At 33.4% G+C, this 22,695-nt stretch overlaps 6 protein-coding genes across 6 annotated transcripts; 3 read left to right on the top strand and 3 right to left on the bottom strand.

Moving 5' to 3' along the window:
- Positions 1-377: 377 nt before the first annotated feature.
- On the bottom strand, positions 378-1,985 carry LOC107366760 (RING-type E3 ubiquitin-protein ligase PPIL2). The gene has a single exon (XM_015934395.3). The coding sequence runs from the start codon at positions 1,983-1,985 to the stop codon at positions 426-428; it is 1,560 nt and encodes a 519-aa protein (XP_015789881.2). The 3' UTR covers positions 378-425.
- A 493-nt stretch (positions 1,986-2,478) lies between these two features.
- Polr1H (RNA polymerase I subunit RpI12) lies at positions 2,479-3,035 on the top strand. The gene has a single exon (XM_015934398.3). It carries the CDS (start codon positions 2,479-2,481, stop codon positions 2,875-2,877), a length of 399 nt encoding a protein of 132 aa, XP_015789884.1. The 3' UTR covers positions 2,878-3,035.
- Positions 3,036-3,539: 504 nt separating this feature from the next.
- On the top strand, positions 3,540-8,136 carry LOC107366824 (uncharacterized). The gene is made up of 3 exons (XM_015934464.3): positions 3,540-4,174; positions 4,496-5,056; positions 5,122-8,136. Exons 1-3 carry the CDS (start codon positions 3,724-3,726, stop codon positions 7,239-7,241), a joined length of 3,132 nt encoding a protein of 1,043 aa, XP_015789950.2. The 5' UTR covers positions 3,540-3,723; the 3' UTR covers positions 7,242-8,136.
- A 1,783-nt stretch (positions 8,137-9,919) lies between these two features.
- Positions 9,920-12,997, top strand: LOC107366866 (uncharacterized). Its single transcript, XM_015934511.3, has 8 exons — positions 9,920-10,070; positions 10,166-10,378; positions 10,611-10,888; positions 11,055-11,073; positions 11,181-11,588; positions 11,671-12,042; positions 12,107-12,220; positions 12,284-12,997. Exons 1-8 carry the CDS (start codon positions 9,959-9,961, stop codon positions 12,433-12,435), a joined length of 1,668 nt encoding a protein of 555 aa, XP_015789997.2. The 5' UTR covers positions 9,920-9,958; the 3' UTR covers positions 12,436-12,997.
- A 3,195-nt stretch (positions 12,998-16,192) lies between these two features.
- On the bottom strand, positions 16,193-18,605 carry LOC107366859 (uncharacterized). The gene is made up of 6 exons (XM_015934503.3): positions 18,399-18,605; positions 17,882-18,292; positions 17,430-17,801; positions 17,249-17,365; positions 16,780-17,185; positions 16,193-16,683 (listed from the first exon to the last, which is right to left on the bottom strand). The coding sequence occupies exons 1-6, from the start codon at positions 18,508-18,510 to the stop codon at positions 16,323-16,325; spliced, it is 1,779 nt and encodes a 592-aa protein (XP_015789989.2). The 5' UTR covers positions 18,511-18,605; the 3' UTR covers positions 16,193-16,322.
- A 784-nt stretch (positions 18,606-19,389) lies between these two features.
- On the bottom strand, positions 19,390-22,397 carry LOC107366613 (uncharacterized). The gene has a single exon (XM_015934232.3). It carries the CDS (start codon positions 22,269-22,271, stop codon positions 19,497-19,499), a length of 2,775 nt encoding a protein of 924 aa, XP_015789718.1. The 5' UTR covers positions 22,272-22,397; the 3' UTR covers positions 19,390-19,496.
- Positions 22,398-22,695: the final 298 nt, after the last annotated feature.

Below are 22,695 nucleotides of genomic sequence, written 5' to 3'. Positions count from 1 at the left end.
TTTATCATGCGATTTGATCGAGTTTTAATTAGAAAGAAGGAAAAAATTAGTGACTTTCGGTTGAATAAATTTTAAGCTGAAAGATTTAAACTGTAAAGTATGATTATTGGGATGAATCCAACAGATATTAATTTCATTCTCAGCATCAAATCTTCATTTAAAATGTAATAGGTTTGAATGCTTTGTTTGCATTAATCAACAACAGATAATCTTGAGTGAATCAGTTTTTATCTTTGTTATTTGAGTCGACCCAATTAAATTTTCAGTTTGACTCTTCGACATCAATCCAATGCATGAAGAAGGAAAAAATTATGAATTTATCTTTTCTTTTTGTAGACCAATTGTCATTATTAAAATAATAGTTACAAGACATAGTATTTAAGAGCGAACATTTTAATTATAGAAACAACTTTTATATTTACACCTCACCAATCTGCAAAATTTCCAAATGTTGATCTTGCAACAATTTTCTTTTTGGATGGACCAGCAACTGCTAAATCCTTAGACTCTTCTTTGTCATCATCATCATCGTATTTTATCGCTTTTAAATTAATCAAACTTCCTACGCTAGACCCACTTTCCGGTAATTTTTTCTCAGGCTTAGCAATGGTTTTTTTAGCCTCCTCTTTATCTTTGAGTCTCTCGGCCTTAATTTCATCCTCAATTTCCTGGAATGGATTAACATATACAGTTGAACTTATCAATTTAACCTTTTTTTCCGGTCGGTCATCCTTATCTGTAGGAATTTTTTCCAATTTGTCTAAAGTTTCCAAGCCTCCGACAACTTTTCCGAAAACAGTATGCTTTTTATCCAGATGACGACAGGACTTCAATGTAATGAAAAATTGAGATTTGTTTGTATTGGGTCCAGAGTTAGCCATGCTAACAACACCTCGGCCCTGATGAACAAGATGACCATTGAATTCATCCTCAAAAGGAGCACCGAAAATAGATTCACCACCAAGACCTGTACCTGTTGGATCTCCTCCTTGTATCATAAAATTTTTGATTAAACGGTGAAAAATAGTACCATCGTAGTATTTTCTTGTACAAAGAGTTAAAAAATTTTGACATGTTTTGGGGGCATCTTTACAATACAGCTCTAAATTTAGATGACCATAGTTTGTCATTAATTGGACATAGCCATTTTTCTTAATCATTGAATAGACTACATCAGTATCATCGATAGTTGCTGCTTCAATCTTCGTTGTTGGTACCATAACAGTGGATGTTAAAGAGGCTGAAGCAGCACCAGTTGAGTAGATAGCTTTGTTAAATCGATCTGGAGCTTCTTGTTTTTCTGTATTAGCTGATTTTGGAACTTTTAATGTAACCCCTTTTTCCTTCATTTCATCCAAAGTAGCTTTGGTAACAGAGTCCATATTTCTGAACATACTAGTTGCGTCAAATGTGTCTTCCTCTTCTACCCAACGTAGGTTTTGAACAATATGATGAAAGGAAGCGGCATTATGTTTCTCTATATTATTGGAATCTTGGAGGGTTATTATGTCTTTTTTTGTGAAGGGCTCATCAGTAAGCAAATCTCTTAAATTGTTGACTTTCAAATTTAACTGCTCAATTGCCTCATAAGAATAAACATTACCAGTTGGTTTAATGGCGACAATGTGTGTATGTGAATTGAAAACCTTGTATAGGATTGGACATTGGTATTTTCCGTCCTCGTTCTTAGTGAAATTCAGTTTAGTTAAATTCTTCATTTCCAAGGGTTTGCCATCAATAGGACTAATCTTATGTTTAGCCAAGAATGGTACAATATTGGTAATATCAAAAATGTAGCCTTTATCATCACAGTAGGGGTCTTTGAAGGGTTGAAAAGATAAACAGCAATGATCGAAAGGTAATCGACTAAATCGACTCAATTGTTGTTGGCGCAAATCAGCATCAGGTAATCGACCACCATAAAAATAAGTGTATTCTGTAGTTGTCAAGTATAATTTATCCTTCTGATGTTGTCTCTTCCCCATTTTCAGAGCCTCTCAAGTGACACAGGACAAAAACAGAGAAACTAAAAGCGTTGTTTAATTTCAGAATATGATGAAAACTTTATAATTCACTAAAAATAGTTGATTTTATAAACACCAAAACAATTGTTAAACCAGCTGAAATTGTTTTCATGAAATCGATGTTCATATCAAAAGCTTGAATATCGATACATCAAAAGATATCGTAAAATATTACGCATTGAAAAGTTAACTTTCTCAATTGACTAAAATGTTCAATGACTATCATAGTCACTTGTATAGAAATGATTCGATCATCTTTTCATTTTTAATAGAAAACATCCTTAATATGAGCAAGATTGATCATGAAAAAATGAATACAATTGAGCACATCATGTCCGCGAAAAATATCGATATCTATCGGTTAGTTCGATATATCTCCACATGTTTTGGTTTTTGTTGATGAAAAACTCGTTGATCATTAGTTATTGGAAAATTATTTTATCATAGTTCAAATATGTCTTATGGTCAGATTCCACCGACAGCCACAGTCAAGACCAGTTTCCGTTCGAATCAATATTGCGCCGAATTTTGTGTAATTTGTGGAGCCATATTACCTTTACCAACTGGTTTCAGTTCGTACAATTTGCTTAAATGTGTAGCTTGTGGACACACAATTGGTATTGGACAATTTGATGGTACAACATCAACTACTCGGATAGTATTTAATAAACAAGATGACATGTTGGTGCAAAGAAAGGAAATGAACAAAGGTCCAACCGTTGAACGTAAATGTAGACGTTGTCCCTCCGAAAAAATGTACTATTTCACACTCCAAACAAGATCTGCTGACGAAGGGCAGACGGTATTTTATACATGTGCTGAATGTGGTGCTCAAGAAAATGAGAATTCATGAAATATAAACTACTATTGGAGAAACTTAATATCCCCAGAAAATGGACGATATCAGCCATCAAAGGCCGGACGAATATGATTAGATGAACCAAGAAATGGCAACACCATGAGATTAAATGAGAAAAAGAGCAAAATAAACTTTATTGATGTTAAAAATTATCAAGTTAAGCTTAAATTACTTACAGGCTTTTTTATCGGAAGATGTTACATTAAAATAACAACAAATTAGCAAGACGTAACAGTGGCGGAGGAACAGTTTTCCAGTTTTTATGAAATCTTAATTTATGTTTTCTTTCAGACAAGAAAATCTTTAAATGGAAAAAGAAACGACGAATTGATTATCAGAACTTTAGATGAATATTATGGAGTCAATTGTGAAATATCCAGCCGAGAAAATTTAATCACTAAAGATGGTCGTTTCAAATTTTCTGGAACAGCCTCAAAACGTCAAAATTTGAAATTATTAATGAAGATTTCAGATTAAAATACAAACTGGTCACTATGGATTAATTGAGAAAGTTTAAATTGTGTTATTAAAATGGACAATTTATTTCAATTGCACGATTCTCGTGTTTATCATTTTGTTCAATCACCATAAATTTTATCTCTAATTTCTTGTAAGGTGCCATCTGGTGAGTGTAAAGTGAAATGCTAAACCTCAATAATCAATAGGACTGGAGATGGCACTGCCATCGAATTAAAAACAAAAAATAAACCAGTGTTTTTGAATGTTAATTTGAATGTGATTGATGATTTTTAAATGCTTAATTCGTTTGAGAACAGCATGTTTAGTTGCACTTGAGTAACTAGATATTTCTTCAGGGTTTATCTGCCCTGTAAATAGATCATGATTACTCGAAGTCGAAAAGCAGCGTTAAATTCAGCCCGAACAACATATTCATTCAATTCTGAAAACAGTGTTGAAACCAGTCCAACGAGTAACTGTTCCTATGGTTTCTCCAGATCACCGAGGAGATCAACGTCTACGGTTGTGATCACTACGGATCAAGAACTGGAAAAGACGGATGAAGAAATAATCAAGGATGTTGTTAATTATATGGTAGATACTGTTTCGAATCGGAGCTCAACTCCAACTCCAGAGATATCAACTGTAGTATCGAAAACATTGGATTATGGTGGATATGTTTATCCGAATTACAAGGACAATACTAGTCCATTACTCAATCGACTGTCCATCTATGATAAATTAACTGATTTTGATGGTAGCATCACTGAAGCTTCCGATGATTCAGAAGTAGCTAATCAAGTAGAAGCTATCACTTGCGAAGTAGCTTTGGGTGAGTTTAGGTTTTTTATTTATCATCACGGGAACTCTACGGCTTATCTAGGACTTATTTAATGGGACAAATTTCATTCAATATTTTTCGAAAGTTGAGATATGAAAATTTGCATCCTTTAATCTTGAACAATGTTCAAGTGTTCGCACTTAGCGCTCAAATATCTCAAAAGTGCATCTCATGTCTATTATTTATAAAATCTCAACTTAATCGAATGAAAATTTCTCGTTCAAACCGTTTTCAGGAAAGCTGTAAAGTTTCAGTGTATTATTGATTCATTAATGCTTTTACTATTTTTTTCTACAATTTACTTTTCTCTAGACGTTGATTTGTCTGAAGTAGATAGTGGACAATGCCCGGTTTGTGGTTTATATGGTAGACTTGGTTTCGAGGGTCTTTTAGACGATAGATTGGCTAAAGTGTGTTCAAAAAGGTGTGCAGATAAGTTCAGATTTAGCAGCAAAACAATTATTTGTGCCTCTTGTGGTAAAAGAATATCATCTGATTGTCAAGGATATTTACCTAATTTTGGATTTGAGAAGAATGTTTTATGCTCGGAAGAGTGTTTACTCAAATTCGAGAAGAAAAATGAACCCGTTCAAAAATGCTTCAATTGTAAGAAAGATATCATTTCAAACGAGAAAAGTGCACCCGTCTTTTACTGGCAAACAATGGAATTTTGCAGTCCTGAATGTATAAATAATCTTCAGCAATTTTGGGGAAAAAAGTGCGCCAATTGTGGTATTACTGTTCCCCAGCAATCTCTTGGTAAATATTCTGTTAGATTTGGGAATGTGATCAAACAATTTTGCTATGGTTCATGTCTTGAGCAGTATAAAAAAGTAATTAAAGTCTGTGCAAACTGTCAGATCAATTTGTCAGGTGTGTATAATTATTTGTTTCCTCTTGTATCGAAGACTTTAATTTTAAATTTATTTTCTTTCCAGGTTGTCTATCGATCTGTTCTTCTGTAACTGGAGGATCTAATAAGAGAATTAGGGAATTTTGTGATCCAATTTGTCGCTCGCATTATCTTCAAATGGTAGCTCTACGAAATTCAGCTAATAGTAATGAAGGCGCTTTTTCAGGATCAACTTGCGCCTGTTGTCAATGCTCTCGTATAGTCGAAAAAAGCAGTTGCCTTGATCTTATTTTCAGAGGACGAAAGTTCATGATCTGCAGTACTTTTTGTCTCTCGGCATTTAAATTTTCATTTGACGTGACTAAAATTATTTGTGAAAGTTGTTCCAAGTATGGTTGGTCTTATCGTCAAGTAAACATACTGCATTATTCCGGTTTTACAAAGCTTTTTTGCTCTCGAAAATGCCTCCAAATGCATGTGCTCAAAATTCGTCGTATTCAATCCTGCTTAACATGTAATGTTAAAAAGTACAATTTTGACCTCGTGGAAAAATACGATGCTGCCTCTGGGGACTCTAAACTCTTCTGTTCAACTTATTGTTACTCAACTTTCGAACTGAATGAATCTCAAAATAAAGGAAGGGAACCCAAAGCTTTTTGTGATTGGTGCCGGAGACTTGCCCGATTATCTTATCATATACCATCTCCTGAGAAAACTGTCAGAAACTTTTGTTCATACGTCTGTGTTCTAGGCCATCAAACACATTATGATACTTTATTGAATAGACATGGTATAGACAACTCATCTCAACAAAGACCAAACCATCCCATTTCGATTAACAAAAGTGATTCACCATTTAAACATCCTGAATCCAGTTACACTTTTCGACATCTTTCTCATAATGTGAATAAAGAGAGTCCCACTGGAGCTAGTTATTTTGCTGATAGGTCAAAGAGTTTTAATATGTTATCATCTTCACCTTTAACTTGTTTTTCAAAACCATCCACATCAACGTCATTGACGTTTGAACCGCCATCTCCATCGACGTCCAATAGTTTGCAGATGCCTTATTCCATGAGGTCGAGAACATTCAAATCTCTTTTAAAACATGACGAAACTACATCACCAGAATCATCTTTAGCCTCAAAACTCACACCGACAGCAATACCGACGTCGATATCAACATCTACATCTTCATTAACATCGACATCGACATCGACTCTGACACCGACCACATCGTTCAAACCATCAATATTAAAAACATCACCTTCACTTTCATCAACTTCTCAACCTGAACATTCAAGCTTTAACTCTATTGTATCATATCTTTTAACTGGCGGCAATAATCTCTCTAAGAAAGACAATGACAACAAAAATTATAGTCCAGAGAAACTTGGAATGCCCTCTCGTTATTTAAATCATGGAAGCACTGAAAATCTAGTTACTAAAGGATCCAATCTTAGCCCCGGTGATTCTGTGTCAGGTAAAAATGTTGCAGATAAGTCAACAATGTGGTCACCACCAAAGCGATCTAAAGCTACCCTTTGTCGACCTTTTAGAAAAGATCGTCAAACACAGACAGAATTAGAAAATCAAATTCCGTTAATGACACAAAGCAAGCATTTATCGACCAGCAGGGATGAAAACCCAGAAGCTTCAATTAAAAACGAATCTAATAAATTCATACCAGTTCCAATATTTATACCATTTTTTGTTCCAATTCCTGTACCAATTCCTATGGGATCAGCATCTTTGTTTCCTCTTCCATTACCGACTCCAATCCCTTTCGGCTTTCCGATTGACTCACGATTGACGAAGAATAAATCAAATGAAGTTGACGAGACAATTGTTGGTGATCAATTAGAGCTCGAAGACAGTGTCATAACAACGACTAGTGATGATTCCAAAGACATCTCCAAAAAGCAACCAAAAAGATCTTTCAATGATGAACATGAAAGCTCGGATACAATTATTGATGCTTCTGATGAATCACTAACTGAGCCTGAAATTATAAATCCTAGTGACCGAAAAGAGCATGAAGCTGTTAAACAAAAAAGAAACGCTCAAGATTTTCCTGAATTGAGTAGTTCTGCACAAGATACTGCGGATGATAATTATTGTGATGATGATGATAATTGTTCGAATGCATCGGAAAACAGTGTGAAAACAAAAAGACGAAGAGTGACCATTACAACACAGGGTTAGATTTAGATCGTTATGGAAATGAAATCGTTTGAATCTAAGACTGATTCTTGATCTCTGTCAATCTCTTATCAAACATCTTCACCTTTGCCAAACTAAAGTCAAGATGATCAACTCTAAATTCATGACAAATGGAAACTTCAGGAATTATTTTCTCCAAAAAAGGATAATTCATTTTCAACTTCAATTATCTGTTATTCTTCTGCCAGGGAGCATTATTTCCCCAAAAATACAACTCTAATCAGAATTCTCTTGAATTAGTTGAAACAAATTAATTTTCTTGGTTGCTACTTCATCAACATTTAATTTTATTCATACCAAATAAGCATAAATCACAGCATCTTAGTGATGCATCACTCAATATTGTTAATACTAAAAGTTACTTGAAATAACTTACAATTGTCTCATTTCGATTGTGATTGAAAAATCAATAAAGATTGAAATGTCCAATGAAAATCTCAACCTTTACCCTTGGTTGGACATTTCAACTTTACCAATTTTTTTCATCGCCATTCAGATAATTGAAAGTTCTGTATAATAATTGTAACAGCTTTTAATTCATTTATTTGGGCAAACCAATGATCCCGTTGTTATTCCGAAATGTTATCCAATCGAATCAACTGGTCCAACGAGCTTGTCCATTTTAATCTTGGCTAATACCTTTGATTAATTATGATTTTAAATGGATCTTTTGATCATCTCTCTCTCTTTCTCTGTTCTGTAATTTACAATTATCTTTCTTTTTAATTACTAATTCCACCACAATTTGTAAGATGCTAAATAATGACTGACATCAATTTGCTCTCAGTTTTATTACTGATTAAAGGAGCAAGTGTTAATAGTATGTAATCTTAAGCTCATAACTTATTGTTCAACCAATAAAAAATGCTAAAATGAATTTATTCGGATGACAAAAACGCAAATAACTTTTCTCCATTGCTCTAGTTGTATTAATAATTGTTCAAGAATTAGATCCATGTAACCTTTATTTTTACTCGCCATGCAAGACAGTAAAATCAACTTAAGCTAAATTGCCGTTATCATAAGAATTGATAAGGAATAATCCATTGTTTGGTTAATTTGAAGGCCAGATAAGGAACCATTAATAGCAATATACAGCTGTGAAAGAAAAAGTTTACCCTAAAAAATATTGAAATGGCGCATAAATTGATAACAAGAGTGATATTAATACAATCGAGATAAAGCAACATTAAGAGATTACAGTTATCAGTTTGGTTGAGAAGAGCATAGAAAGTCATTGTACATGGAATACAATTAACTTGACTCGATTCTAAAGGTTAATCTTATTCTAATCAGTCAGTTATCAATCTAGATGTGAGACAAATATTTTTAGGGATAAATTTTTCTTTCGCAGCTGTAGGTATAAGATGCGACTAATCATGTCTTCCAATTTGATTGTGAGTCCGTTTAATGTGAATTACATTGAGAATGCCTATTCCAATGTATACCAATGAACCTTGTAATCAACATCAAACAAGTCAATAACCAAAAACACTGTGAATTGGTCATTTAGTAAACATAACTTGAATGGTATCAAAAATTTTCCAAACCCAAGGCAACCTTTGTCCAGTTTTTGACACCATTTGACACTAACGTCCACATCATCACCTAACATTAATAGTTAATATTGATCACAACCAAAGAGTAAACAAATTGATCAGATTCTGTTACGGATTTGTGACCAAGTTCATTTTATAAGTTGAAAGATTTCCAAGTTTCACGAGAGAATCATCATTTTCATACATTTATTTGACAATCGCATCATATGTATGGACATCTTAAGAGCTTTTCATCCCTCTTCTTCCATCTCGTCTTCATTTTTGTTGTTTTATTATTCGGCATCTTAAAGAGTCTTCATCATCATAATATTATTGAAGAGGATACAGCAAATGCCTTTGAAGTAAGTTTATCTTAATATGATTATTATTGATTTAAGTTAATGCAATATTTATCTTACAATTAAATCCATTCTCATTAAAATTGTATACAAGTTAACTTGTCGCGATTTTTAATAACAGTTTGTCTACAAGTGAAGTATCAGGTATTGCTGGGCTATTGAAAAAAAACATCCTAAGTGCAATCCAAAAGGAAAAAATATTTCCCAAAATATTATGATGATTTTCATTTTCATTTTCATTGAAATTAATAGTCTAACCATTTTAGCTCGCCTAAATTGTAACAATTTAACTGGAACCACAGTTAACTTTAGATGAGGAAGATTACGAGACTAAGGTGAGGAAGAAATCAAAAAATTTTAGGTTAATGTGGGTAACCCAATACATCTTTAACTGGTACTTCTGGTTAAGCTTTTAAATCCAGTAAATAGCTTTATCCAGTCAATTTCACTGAAATTCAAAATTGCATGATTCTGTAAAACAAAGTTGACCGTATAAACGTATTCAAATGGCTTATTCAAGTAAGAAACATACTTATATTATAGTAATGTTGTAATGTTGGTTAATCAGGTGAGGAACTAATATTTTAAATAGCCGTTAGAATTGACAAATAACCTTTGACTGGGAAATGAAAAGACCAATGAAAAGTGAGGAAAGAGTAAAGAGCAATGAATAAAATAGCTATTTGTTTATTCTTTGAAGTGAGACAAAAGAAGTGAGAAAGAGCGGTTTAAAGTGTGAAAAAGGATTTGGCTAAGCAATATTAACTTGAGTGTATCTAGTTAGTTAACTTGATTACTTGTCATGATGGTGTTAATCATGGCAAATATTAATTATTTAGTGATTTTAATTTGTTCAACCGTCTTTTTATTGTCCTCGTTTGTATCATCTCAACAGAAATCAAAAAATGCTGGAGGTAATTATTCAATAAGTAACTGATCTCGCAACCTTATCCTAAACTAACAGTCATCTGTATGAAACAACGTGTTTTAAAATCAATCTTTTACCTAGATCCAAGGGAATTTTATAACTACGCTGTTTATTTACGAACTCATCATCCGGAATATTATGCCAAAAATTATTATGGAATTATTGGTCACTATAATAAATTGATAAGTGCAACTGAAGCTAAACGTAATCGATCATATGGAGGAATCTCAAAGAACAATAGGAAATTGAAACGGAACGGTCCAAGTGTGCCCAATGGTCAACCCAGTCCCTCAGGTGAAAAATTACTCAAGTTAAAGTCCTCAAAAAAATTGGTTAACATTCGTGATCATAATTTGATACCTAGATTTTTTAGAAAAGAAACGATTGGCTGAAAATTAATGGGAATATATAATCTAGAGATTTCTTGAAATTGATTTCTACTCTCTTATTTGTAGAAACTCCTTAAATTAAAATGTATCTGTAATAATAAATAAGCTGATTGTTCTTCCATGTTCCGTGATTTCAGTTTCAACTACTCCGACAATTATAACAACACCAACTACAACAACTTCTGATGCTACACAACCACTAACAACATTAACATCAACTACTGAAGCGAGAGCCACTATCGAAGTTGCAAATGTATCTGTACCTCCTAATGGGACATCTCTGGTTGAGAATTCGCGTCCATGGAAACTTAAAATCGGAAGTAAAATTGTTAAAAGATCCTCTAGGTCATTGAATAACACTGTGAGGCCAGAGGAAACTACTTTCGCAAGCGCTATAAGTGAGAGTAAAGTTAAAGTAAGTGTGAAGAAGGATTTGGCTAAGCATTATTAACTTGAGTGTACCTCGTTAGTTAACTTGATTACTTGTCATGATGGTGTTAATCATGGCAAATATTAATTATTTAGTGATTTTAATTTGTTCAACTGTCTTTTTATTGTCCTCGTTTGTATCATCTCAACAGAAGTTAAAATATCTTGAAGGTAATTATTCAATAAGTAACTGATCTCGTAACCTTATCCTAAACTAACTGGTCATTTGTTAATTTTTATATGAAACAACGTGTTTTTAAAATCATTTTCATATCTAGATCCAAGGGAATTTCATAACTACGCTCTTTATTTACGAGCTCATCATCCAGAATATTACGCCAAAAATTTTAAAGCAATTAATGATCACTACAATAAATTGATAAGTGCAACTGAAGCTAAACGGTTTTCATCGAATACAAGAACCTCAAATAATAATGAACAACGGAATAATGTATCCAATAGTCCTGGACCGAGAACCCCTATGCAGCATGATGGTTTATATAGATGGCTTCCTAGAATACCTCAGGACAATAATGCTAGTCCATCGAGACCAAAATCCGAACAAAAAGCTGGTAGAGCACGCTCTAGATCATTGAGTAGCACTGTGAGTCTAAAAGACGAGGCTTACGAAAAAGTTATAAGAGCAATTTCGGATGCAGAAACAGTTACGACGAATCCTGATCTAGGTAATAATTGGCCGCAAACGATTTTACATTTTTCTTGGTAAATTTCAATATGATGAAACCATAATTTAATCTTATTTTTCAGCTCGGGCCCGCAAGTGTTTCACTCTAGGATATAACAATACCAATGGTTCATGTCAATCAGAGCCTGAAGTAATTAAACTAGCTTCTAACGAAACAATTTGCGGCTCTTATTTTGAACTTGGATGTCAATATCAGTTAAATCAAGATTTATGTGTTGCAGCAATGGATGAAGTTATGAAAAATACAAGCTTGAATTGTGATTTCAATATTAATGGTGATAGTGAATTGATGAGTGTCCAGTGTTGCATGGCTTGTAAAAGCGGCATAAATACAGCAATATTCAAAGATAGTTGTGATATGCATTCGGACAATTCTATGCCAAGTTTTGCCCAAGAGAAATGTTGCAACATTTTCTCAAATCAAAACGCATCTGGTAATTATTTAATTAATAATTCTTCTTTATTTGCTGATTTCTTATTTCATTTTCATGTTTTCAGTTTCAACTACAGAATCAATTCCAACCTCTTTTGAACCGGATTCAATGTATACAATTTATGATTTAGATGACCAGGTTTCCAATAGTACAACATTCAAACTCAGCAATTCATTAGGTAATTATTGATAAATTGGTTATCCTTTGTTCCCCTATTTTCAATTTGACTTTTATGTTTTAGATTCAACTACAGAATCAATAAAACCGGGGTTCCTGAATGAAGTTGTTGTCCATTTGGAGGATCGGGTTTCCAATAATGAAACAAACAAACTCGGAATAGACAGTTCAACAGTACCCGAAACTTCAACATTACCAACTACTACTACTAACTGAACCAGCAACTACGACTTCTACTACAACTACTACATCACCAAGGCCGCCAGAAACAACAACCACAGAACCAACCATAAAGCCTCTCGCACTGCGATCATATGACCCACAACAGCGACTGAAACAACAAATACTATAACACCAAGACTTTGATACTGGTAGCGCTCGGGACCCTGGTACATCGAGTGATTCCGATATGATATAACAAAGAAATTAAGAATCAAAAATCGAAATTAAAAATTTCCCGACTTTTTTGGTTCAATTAATGATAGCAATTTATTCTCCATCGTTGATAATCACTGATCAGATCGCATGATGATCCGGTATGTTTAAAAAAAATTGAAAGCATTTCAACAAGTTGAGTGGTTTTGTAAAAAAACAGCTGAAATGTTAAATCTTTAGCTCACAATTTGTCAGTCTATGGTGTTGACAATTTTTAAGGCAATTTTAAATTGGTTTATTCCAATATTATGGATAAGTTTATAAGAAATGTCGATAATTGTGATAATAATTTAATACGGATGATTATAATAATAAAATGGATGGGAGAACTCATTTTGAAGCTTACTTTAGGAGTTGGATTATCAATTTGGTTCTTAAAAGAAGAAGAAGAATCCAAATAAACTAATCAGCTCGGTATTCGTTTACAAGAACTAAATTGTTGAAAATGGGCCTCACTTAAGACATGAACAAACAATAATCATTATCATAATCATTAACATGATCAACATCAATATTTTCATCATCATAAATTCACATAGAGCAAAGATAATAAGCCACTTGAATCAGAATCATTATAATGTTGAAACTGTTAAGACTCTACATCTCTCTGTGTTGTGTTGCCTTTGAAACCTCCCACTCTGCCTTTCCCTCTAGCTCTCTCTCTGCTCTCCATTTGTCTCTCTTCAACCTCAGTATTTATAACGACACCACTAATAATTCATCACTTTATTTTGCACCCACAAATTGACATAGGCACTTCCTCTTCCTCCCCTTATTTCTTGTGTTTCCTGTCTTCATGTTTCAAATAATTTCCCCTTTTATTTGTTTTTTTGTTCAACTTTATTTCCAACTAATGTGTGTTTTTTTTGGTTGTTATTTATTTATTTTTTTGAATCCAGCGCATCAACGGTAAACACAAACAAGTACGCAAATCTGAAACTGATCGAGTTGGAAGTCTAGATCTAGACACTTAAAATTAAACATCGTTGCCAGATCTATCTCTTCCAGCTCTCTCAGGATTCAGCCATACTCAGTATTTCATCGTCATCAACAGTGTGCTTCATATTTTATTGTTATAATCGGTGAGAGTCAAGGTGGAGAAGTAGTCTCTTCACTTTGAATAATGGTAAGTGAGATTCAACTCCTCCAACTTATTTTCTCACTGATAAATCATCTTTAACCCGATCCAAAGACATGGTTGGATTTCAAGCTGAGATTGTTGTTTTGCAAGAAATGAAATTTATTGTGATTGGAAATTTGCGTTTGAAGCAGACCTAAACTTATATGAAAAAATGGATGAAGAAGACCGATCTAAAGCCGATTTCCTGGTAATTTTGAAAAAAGAACTGGAAATGGACAGTGATACATGGTACAAAGATTTTACTTTGATGAATATTACTCTTCCATGTATAATATTCCATGTAATTGGGAATTCAAGATTGAAAAAGCCAATGCTGAAAATGGTGGTGAAACATTAACCGAAAATGATTTCAAACCTAAACCAGAAAAACACAGATTCATTCTTTTACTCGATGGCAAACTAATTCAACCTCAAACTATCCAATACTCAGTTTCTTGTAATATCAAACAATATAAATATTACAAGTATACAGTTAACCTGACTTTTAGGTAAGAAATTTATGGTGAATTAAAATTCAAGAAATTGTTCTTGTTATACTCAACTTGGATGTTTTGATTTGAAATTTTTCGAGAAATTTAAATAAACTTATTTTATTGTGCTTTACTTCGTAACAATTATTCATCCATTAACGTCAAGTCTTGAGATTATCTTTTGGTAATTACCATGAGTTGAGGTTACCTTATCAACTCTTGATTGAGTTATTAGCTTGGCTGAAAATTATTAATGATTTAAACTGATTCAGATTGGAAACTATTGTAAATTTTGATTAATAAGACAGAAATAATGCTAAGCCAACAGATAATTAATGCGTAACTGATCGAATGATGATGAATCAAGTAAGATGATTTAGATGAAAATAAATAAGGTGATAACTATTACCGGTAATGAATTAAATGAGGCAATGAAATTAAACTAAAGATCGGACAAACGCAATTTAAATCATTGACTAAAAAATTGGTTAAACCCTGTAAATACAATATCGGTTAAAATATTGAATTATCGAGCCTCCTTGAATGGTAAATTGAGTTGAAGATGCTTTATTTTTACTGATTAATTGATCAACTTGAGATTTTTTCCACTTTCCTCTTGAAGAAAAAAATGTTTTAGCTAATTGCGTCTTGAAATCAGTAAATCATTTACAATATTTAAGACTAAATGTTACATCAGGCCACTTCAATGGTACTTCGGGTGCTCATAACTTTTCATTTATCTTTTTTTTTCCTTTGCGTAAAGACTTTACCTATTTGTCTTGAATGATATTAATTGGAAGAAGTATCATGATGATGATAATGGTGATGTCATTGTTGATTAAGAAGAGTGAAATGAGAGCAAGATGACAAACTGAGGTGTTACTGGAAGAGAAAGAAAGAGAGATAACAGGGTGGGTGGTGGAGGGTTAAAATACACACAGAAGTATAATTCAGTTTAGTGTTTTGTTTCTCCTCCTATTTTCAGCTAATTACTGTGGCTTGTTAGCAGTGAACACAACGGAAGGAGGAAACTAGTCGAGCACAAGTTGCAATAAGATGTTGATGTAGCAGTTGTTGGTGTTGGTTTTGTTGATACTGATGATGATGATGATGATGAAGATGGTGATGATACTGGTGATGTCATTATCAATGTATAAACAAGAATCTGTAATGCACATTGTGAACCGTTGATGGGGAAATGGGAATACGAATGAGAGGGGCAAAAGTGAATGTCTGGAGGAATTGATGTTGCCAGTTTGAAGCCGACAAGCTGATCACTGTGATCAAGATAAAAACAAATTATATTTACTTTTTTGTGGGGATTTTTATTAGCCTTACAGTTGAATGATACGTTAATACACACACACAAGATACCTGGAAACCCTTGGTAACAATCTGACTTTCTGTTTGTCACTAAACCCAAAAAAGTAAGCGATCAAGGATAACATATTGCCTTAAAATGCCACATTTATACCTTACAATCGCAAAGTAATCTTGCTGTAAAAGATTATATAGAGTTAAGTCAATATGTATAGATAAACATGTGCTTAGACAATCATATCAATTGACCAATTAATCTCGATTATCAAAATCTTATAGTTTAACCTGAATACCTTCTTTAACCTGATTGTGTTTTACAGATCACTTCTTTATTAATGACATTTCATTTACGCGATTCATCATCACTTGAGCACTTTCATATATCTAATGGAAGGTAATACTTGTTGATTTAGCAACTTTTTTTACCTTTCCAATATTAATTGTCAATCTTAGAGCGTTTGGATCATTAAACTAACATCTTATTGCCAACCATTGGCTTGATTGAAAATGGTTAATCAAGAACTGATAAGGTAACCTTAGCTCGTGGTAATTACCCTTGAATAATCTCACAAGACTTGACAGTAATAGATGGTTAATTGTTACAAAGTAAAGCACAATAAAATAATTTTATTTAAATTTCTCGAAAAATTTCAAATTAAAACATCCAAGTTGAATATAACATTGAGTATAGCATTTAGAATAATTTTTTCGTGATTTTGTAATTCACCATAAATTTCTTACTTATTAATAATAGTCAGGTTAACTATATACTTGTAATATTTATATTGTTTGATATTACAAGAAACTGAGTATTGGATAGTTTGAGGTTGAACTTCTTCACTATCGATTAAAAGAATGAATCTGTGTTTTTCTGGTTTAGGTTTGAAATCATTTTCGGTTAATGTTTCACCACCATTTTCAGCATTGGCTTTTTCAATCTTGAATTCCCAATTACATCGAATATTCCTTCTTAAAGTAATATTCATCAAAGTAAAATCTTTGTACCGCGCATCACTATCCATTTCCAGTTCTTTTTTCAAAATTACCAGGAAATCAGCTTTAGATCGGTCTTCTTCATCCATTTTTTCATATAAGTTTCTGTTGAAAAGCAAAACAAAGTAAAAAAAATTAATGATCGAAATGTTACTCGATAAATTAAATTTAAAATGAAAAATGACAAAAGATTTTAATTACTTTTTTGCGTCTCGGAGTTTGTAGCCATCCGGAATTTCCCCTGGGTTTGGATCCTCCTCAGATGATCGCAATTGAGGCTTTGAGGTTGGGTCAGTGGTTATTGGTTGTAGAGTTGTTGTTTCTGACGTAATTGGTGATTTAGTAGTTGTAGTAGAAGTCGTAGTTGTTAGTTCAGTTGTTATAGTTGTGGTTGTTGCGGCAGTGGTTGTTGTTGATGGTGCGGTAGTTGATTCCGTAGATGTTGAGGGTGTAGCAATAGTGGTAGTAGTAGTTGGTAATGTTGAAGTTTCGGGTACTGTTGAACTGTCTATTTCGGGTTTGTTTGTTTCATTATTGGAAAACCGATCATCCAAATGGACAACAACTTCATTCAGGGACCCCGGTTTTATTGATTCTGTAGTTGAATCTAAAACATAAAAGTCAAATTGAAAATAGGGGAACAAAGGATAACCAATTTATCAATAATTACCTAATGAATTGCTGAGTTTGAATGTTGTACTATTGGAAACCTGGTCATCTAGATCAGACATAATTGCATTCATTGACCCCGGTTTAAAAGAGACTGGAATTGATTCTGTAGTTGAAACTGAAAGCAAAAAAGTGAAATAAGAAATCAGCAAATAAAAAAGAATTATTAATTAAATAATTACCAGATATGTTTTGATTTAAGAAACTGTTGCAACATTTCTCTTGGGCAAAACTTGGCATAGAATTGTCCAAATGCATATCACAACTATCTTTGGATATTGCTGCATTTATGCCGCTTTTACAAGCCATGCAACACTGGATACTCATCAATTCACTATCACCATTAATATTTAAATCACAAGTAAAGCTTGTATTTTTCATAACTTCATCAACTCCTGCTACACAAAAATCTTGATTTAACTGATATTGGCATCCAAATTTAAAATAAGTAAGGCAAATTGTTTCGTTAGGAGCTAGTTTAATTACTTCAGGCTCTGATTGACATGAACCATTGGTATTGTTATATCCTAGAGTGAAACACTTGCGGGCCCAATCTGAAAATAAGATTAAAATATGGCTTTAAAATATGGAAATTTATCAAGAAAAATGTAAAATGTTTGCGGCTAATTATTACCTAGATCAGGATTCGTAGCATTCGTTGTTTCTGCCTTCAAAATGTCTCTCATAACTTTTTGGATAGCCTCGTCTTTTGGACTCACAGTGCTACTCAATGATCTAGAGTATGTTCTACCAGCTTTTTGTTCGGATTTTGGTCTCGATGGACTAGCATTATTGCCCTGAGGTATTCTAGGCGGCCATCTAGATAAACCATCATGCTGCATAGGGGTTCTCGGTCCAGCACTATTGAATACACTATTCGGTTGTCCATTGTTATCTGAGGATCTTGTATTCAATGAAAGCCGTTTAGCTTCAGTTGCACTTATCAATTTGTTGTAGTGATCAGTAATTCCTTTAAAATTTTTGGCATAATATTCCGGATGATCAGTTCGTAAATAAAGAGCGTATTTAAAAAATTCCGTTGGATCTAGATATAAAATTGATTTTAAAAACACGTTGTTTCATATAAAAATTAACAAATGACCAGTTAGTTTAGGATAAGGTTACGAGATCAGTTACTTATGGATAATTACCTTCAAGATTTCTTAATTTCTGTTGAGATGATACAAAAGATGACAATAAAAAGACAGTTGAACAAATTAATATCACTAAATAATTAATATTTGCCATGATTAACACCATCATGACAAGTAATCAAGTTAACTAACTAGATACACTCAAGTTAATATTGCTTAGCCAAATCCTTTTTCACACTTACTTTAAACCGCTCTTTCTCACTTCTTTTGTCTCACCTTCAAAGAATAAACAAATGACTATTTTATTCATTGCTCTTTACTCTTTCCCCTCTTTTCATTGGTCTTGTGATTTCCACATCAACAATCGTCCACAATTTTTCCATTGGCTAATGCAAACATTGTCAATAAAGTGAGTTAGCAATCCAACTTTACATGTTTAGTTTTGCACTGTTATCAAACCGCCTCTCGATTGTCAATCCAATGATTGAAAGGGATGAAAAAAATTAAATTAGCAAAGCTTAACATTATTTTCATTACCGCCTGATTTTGCCGTGATAGTAATTTTAATCAGCCTGAAGCTTAGAATAAAGTTCTTTCAAAGAATAAAACTTCGCTTTTTTGCTGGTTAATTATGAGCTTATGAGTTTGTCCTCACTTAGAACTTGATGATTTATTAAGCAATTGCAATCTCGTTGTAGAAAAATGATCTACATGTAAGCACTTTGTTAGTTACACGCAACATATCAACTTGAGATAATTTTCATTTTCCCTCTTCACTAATGATTCTTGCTTATTAGTTTTCATTTAAAGGCTGCTGCTTTAAACTTAAAATTGATTAACCGAAGATATAAATGGTCAAGATGGTCTTTGATCGGTCTAGATGAAAATGAAAACCACTAAGAAGTCAGATCATTCACATCTTGACCAGCTACAATATGGATTTCCAAGACTAAAGTTGAATAATTTAGGGAAACTAAAAATTGCTTAGGCTAGTGCTGTCTAGATTTATAATATCCTCAAATATAAAAATAATTTACACTCGAATATGTCAAAATTTAAATAATTGTACTATTTTATTCATCAAGTGACTTAATTGATTCTGATCGAATCTTCAACTTGACCATTAAAAAAACAAATGCAATAAAAAGTAGACAATTAAATATCCAATTGTTTAGGAGCTCTAATTTGCCTGGTTCGTGTAGCTGATGAACTAGGAGGGAGAGTTACTATTTCAGATACTCCATAACTGAAATCGTAATTTCTTTGAATATTCGTGCTACTTTTCGGGGTTGGTGTTGAATTTGTTGTTACTGAAGTTGTAGGTGTAGTTATAAGTGATGTTGATGTTGCTTGTTGGATTGATGGAATTTTCTCCGCTTGAGGTGGAACTGTCGGTGAACCGCTTATTTCAATCGTAGGACTAGGTAATGTTGGGGAAAATTCCAGAACTGAAGTAGCAATAACCTCATCCAGAGTTCTTTCAATTTTCTCCAATGACGAAATACTCATAGAAACTTCTTCACGTTTCTTTTTAGGTTGCGAAGCTGAACTGTCAGAATCAGATGATTTGACAGAAGGAATCTTCTTTCTCTTTGTACCAGTCAAGACACCAGCTCCGGTTACAGATTGAACTGGCGTCAATGGAGGAGGCGCAGAGGTTGATAAAACGGAAGATGTAGAGGTGGTCACCATAGTTGACACCAGGGAGGATGGTGAGGTAGATGTCGATGGTTCTGTAAAGATTGGTGCTGTAAGTAAAGGTGGTAACGGCTGTGGCGATGGTTGAGTTAACATTGGAACAGATTCCGGAGTCACTTTAACTGGTGAGTTTAGCTCTTTATCTTTTTTCTTGTCTTCTTTCGTATCTTTAATACTTCTTACATCTTTAGATGATTTAGTTTCTTTACTATCTTTAGTAGATTTTCCTACTTTAGTCTCAATAGTCTCTTTAATATCTTTACCTTCTTTATTTTCTTCGATTTCTTTGGTTTCTTTACCAACTTTGACATCTTTATTTAATGTTTTACATTCCTTGTCTTCTTTCAAGTCTTTTCCAATTTTCAATTCATCAGGTTTCTTTGTTTCGTCTGCTTTTTTAGGCTTAGGTTTACTTTTCTTGGGCTTTGGTTTTGGCTTTGGTTTTGGAGTTTCACCCTCAGTGCCAATACTTTTTACATTAGGATTAATTAAAGTAAGGCTAGTATTGGTACAAGTATCAGCCATGGGAGAAGCGGTAAGAGTAACAGAAGTACTTATGTTGGTTATGGCGTCAGTGCTAACAGGACAAGTTGATTGGGTTAACATCTCACTTTCTTTATTGCTAACAGAGACCTCGTTTATATCGGGATTAAGAGGACTGACTCTACTAAGAATGACATCATTTTTGTTATTGACGCCGGAATCACTGATAGGTGGTTTAATTTCTGTTTTACTTTTACTTTTACTTTTAGGAGTTTTTCCACCATTATTCAATGACTTGGATAAGCTTTTAGACAAATTCTTGCCCGCTGCTGAAATATAATTATTCTCGGATGGCACAAAATGAGGATTCATCACAAAGTTGATAAAATCATAAATTTCATCAGAGATGCATCGGTCCACAATTGCTTGTGTAATTCCGGTGAATCTTTGTTTAGTTTGACTGACAATAAGATGGTCGTTAGCTCCACCAACTACAACAAGACCTGTCTCAGTTTTGGTTATTCTTTCTCTAAAATCTTCTACATCGTCAATAGATGACAGGGTAGCATTTTGACCAATGACGAATAATGTTGGAACTGTTGTATCTAGTAAAGGATCATCCAAGTCTCCTCGGAAACCATTTACACCAGCTAATGGAAAACCTAAGCAAACAGTTGCTGTTACTTTATAAGCAGGATCAAGGGCCACATGAGTAGCAATCAAGGAAGAATGCCCGAATCCAACGAGAATAATTGGTCTTCCTTCCGTGAAGGTTGTTCGGCATTCAGTTATTTTTTCACGAACTCCGGTCATAATCTCATTTAAACAACTTTTAACTCTCATGGCCGGTCTGTAGTTTATGGAAATTGTGATAATTTTTCCTAGTGAGGCGAATAAAAGTTGCCAATGTTTCAGCCTTTGAGGGATGATTGAATTAGGAGGCTGTGGTCCATTAGGAACTAAAATGAATAAAGGGCAGTTCTTTATTCGTTTAGGTTTGTGATTATTGAGAACATTTTGGATAGGATCGGGTGGTGGTCCTTTATTACGACTTCTAATTGGATCATTTTGTGCTGGCGGTAAATAGAATCTATCAATCAAAACAGGTAATTTGGTTCTTAATATCTGCATCGATTCGTGATAAGCTATCAGATATTGACCAGAAACATGTTCCAATAAAGTTGAATGCAACCAGGATAAAATTGATGGATCCCAAAATGCTAGTGATGCGAATAAATGCCTAAATTTGCTTGCACATTTGCTTGAGATCATTTTTTTAGCAATTATTTCATTTGGCGTACCCTCAACACTCAATCGAATCAGCCGATCGGTGTATAAAATATTTAAAGCCTTTGCCCATATTCGCTGTGCAAGAGTACTCCAAGTTGATTTATTAGGCGCTGAATCAGTGACGGCAAACTCTTCTGTTATTGTGACTTGACCTTTTGTTAATGCAGTGACCTCGGCAACAAGAGGGTTTGTGGTTAGGTTAGAAGATAAGAAAGACTTATTGTCAAGTGTATCAATATCGATAATGTCACTGTCTTTATCAGCAGCAGTCCATTTGGCAAGTGATTGCATGAATAAAAATCTTGCAGGACGAGATTTGTTTGAAGGATCAGGATGCCGATTCCAAAATTTAGCATAGGCATGTTCACTCTCGATGATATTTTGCTTTCTTAGCTGTCCAGAAATCTCATGGATATATGTTATTAATGATGTAGCCTTCGATTGGTTTTTGTTCTCCATGCTGGTACACTTATAAGAAAAATTAAATCACAAATATAACAAAATTAAATACAAAAAATAAACATAAACAATAATCTGTTTTCTTGGAGGATTACAATGTATGATAACAGTGTCTTTATCTCCACAGAAAGGATCATTTTTTAGCGCGTCTTTTGAATGAACAATAGCTCTAAAAAAAGTTTTCTTATTTTCAACCAGGTGGCAGTGTTTGATTTCGATCAATTGAAAAATCTTTTTTAACTAAAGATTGTTTTGATTGATTTTGTTATCTATAATTTTATAAATTTCAATCCTTTAAACTCGTTCAAATAAATCAGTTTGACAAATTGTGGTTAATTTTAAACCTTTGTTTGATACAACTAGACAAGTGACAAAATTAGCGATTTAACTTTTACCTTATATCTGCTTTTCAATATCTCTATCG

Source organism: Tetranychus urticae, chromosome 2, assembly GCF_039701765.1.
Source record: "Tetranychus urticae isolate SD_2017Ah chromosome 2, NJAU_TeUrti_SD_1.0, whole genome shotgun sequence".
NCBI lineage: Eukaryota > Metazoa > Arthropoda > Arachnida > Trombidiformes > Tetranychidae > Tetranychus > Tetranychus urticae.
The sequence above is the reverse complement of the archived record's forward strand: the minus strand, read 5'-3'. Positions and strand labels throughout refer to the sequence as shown.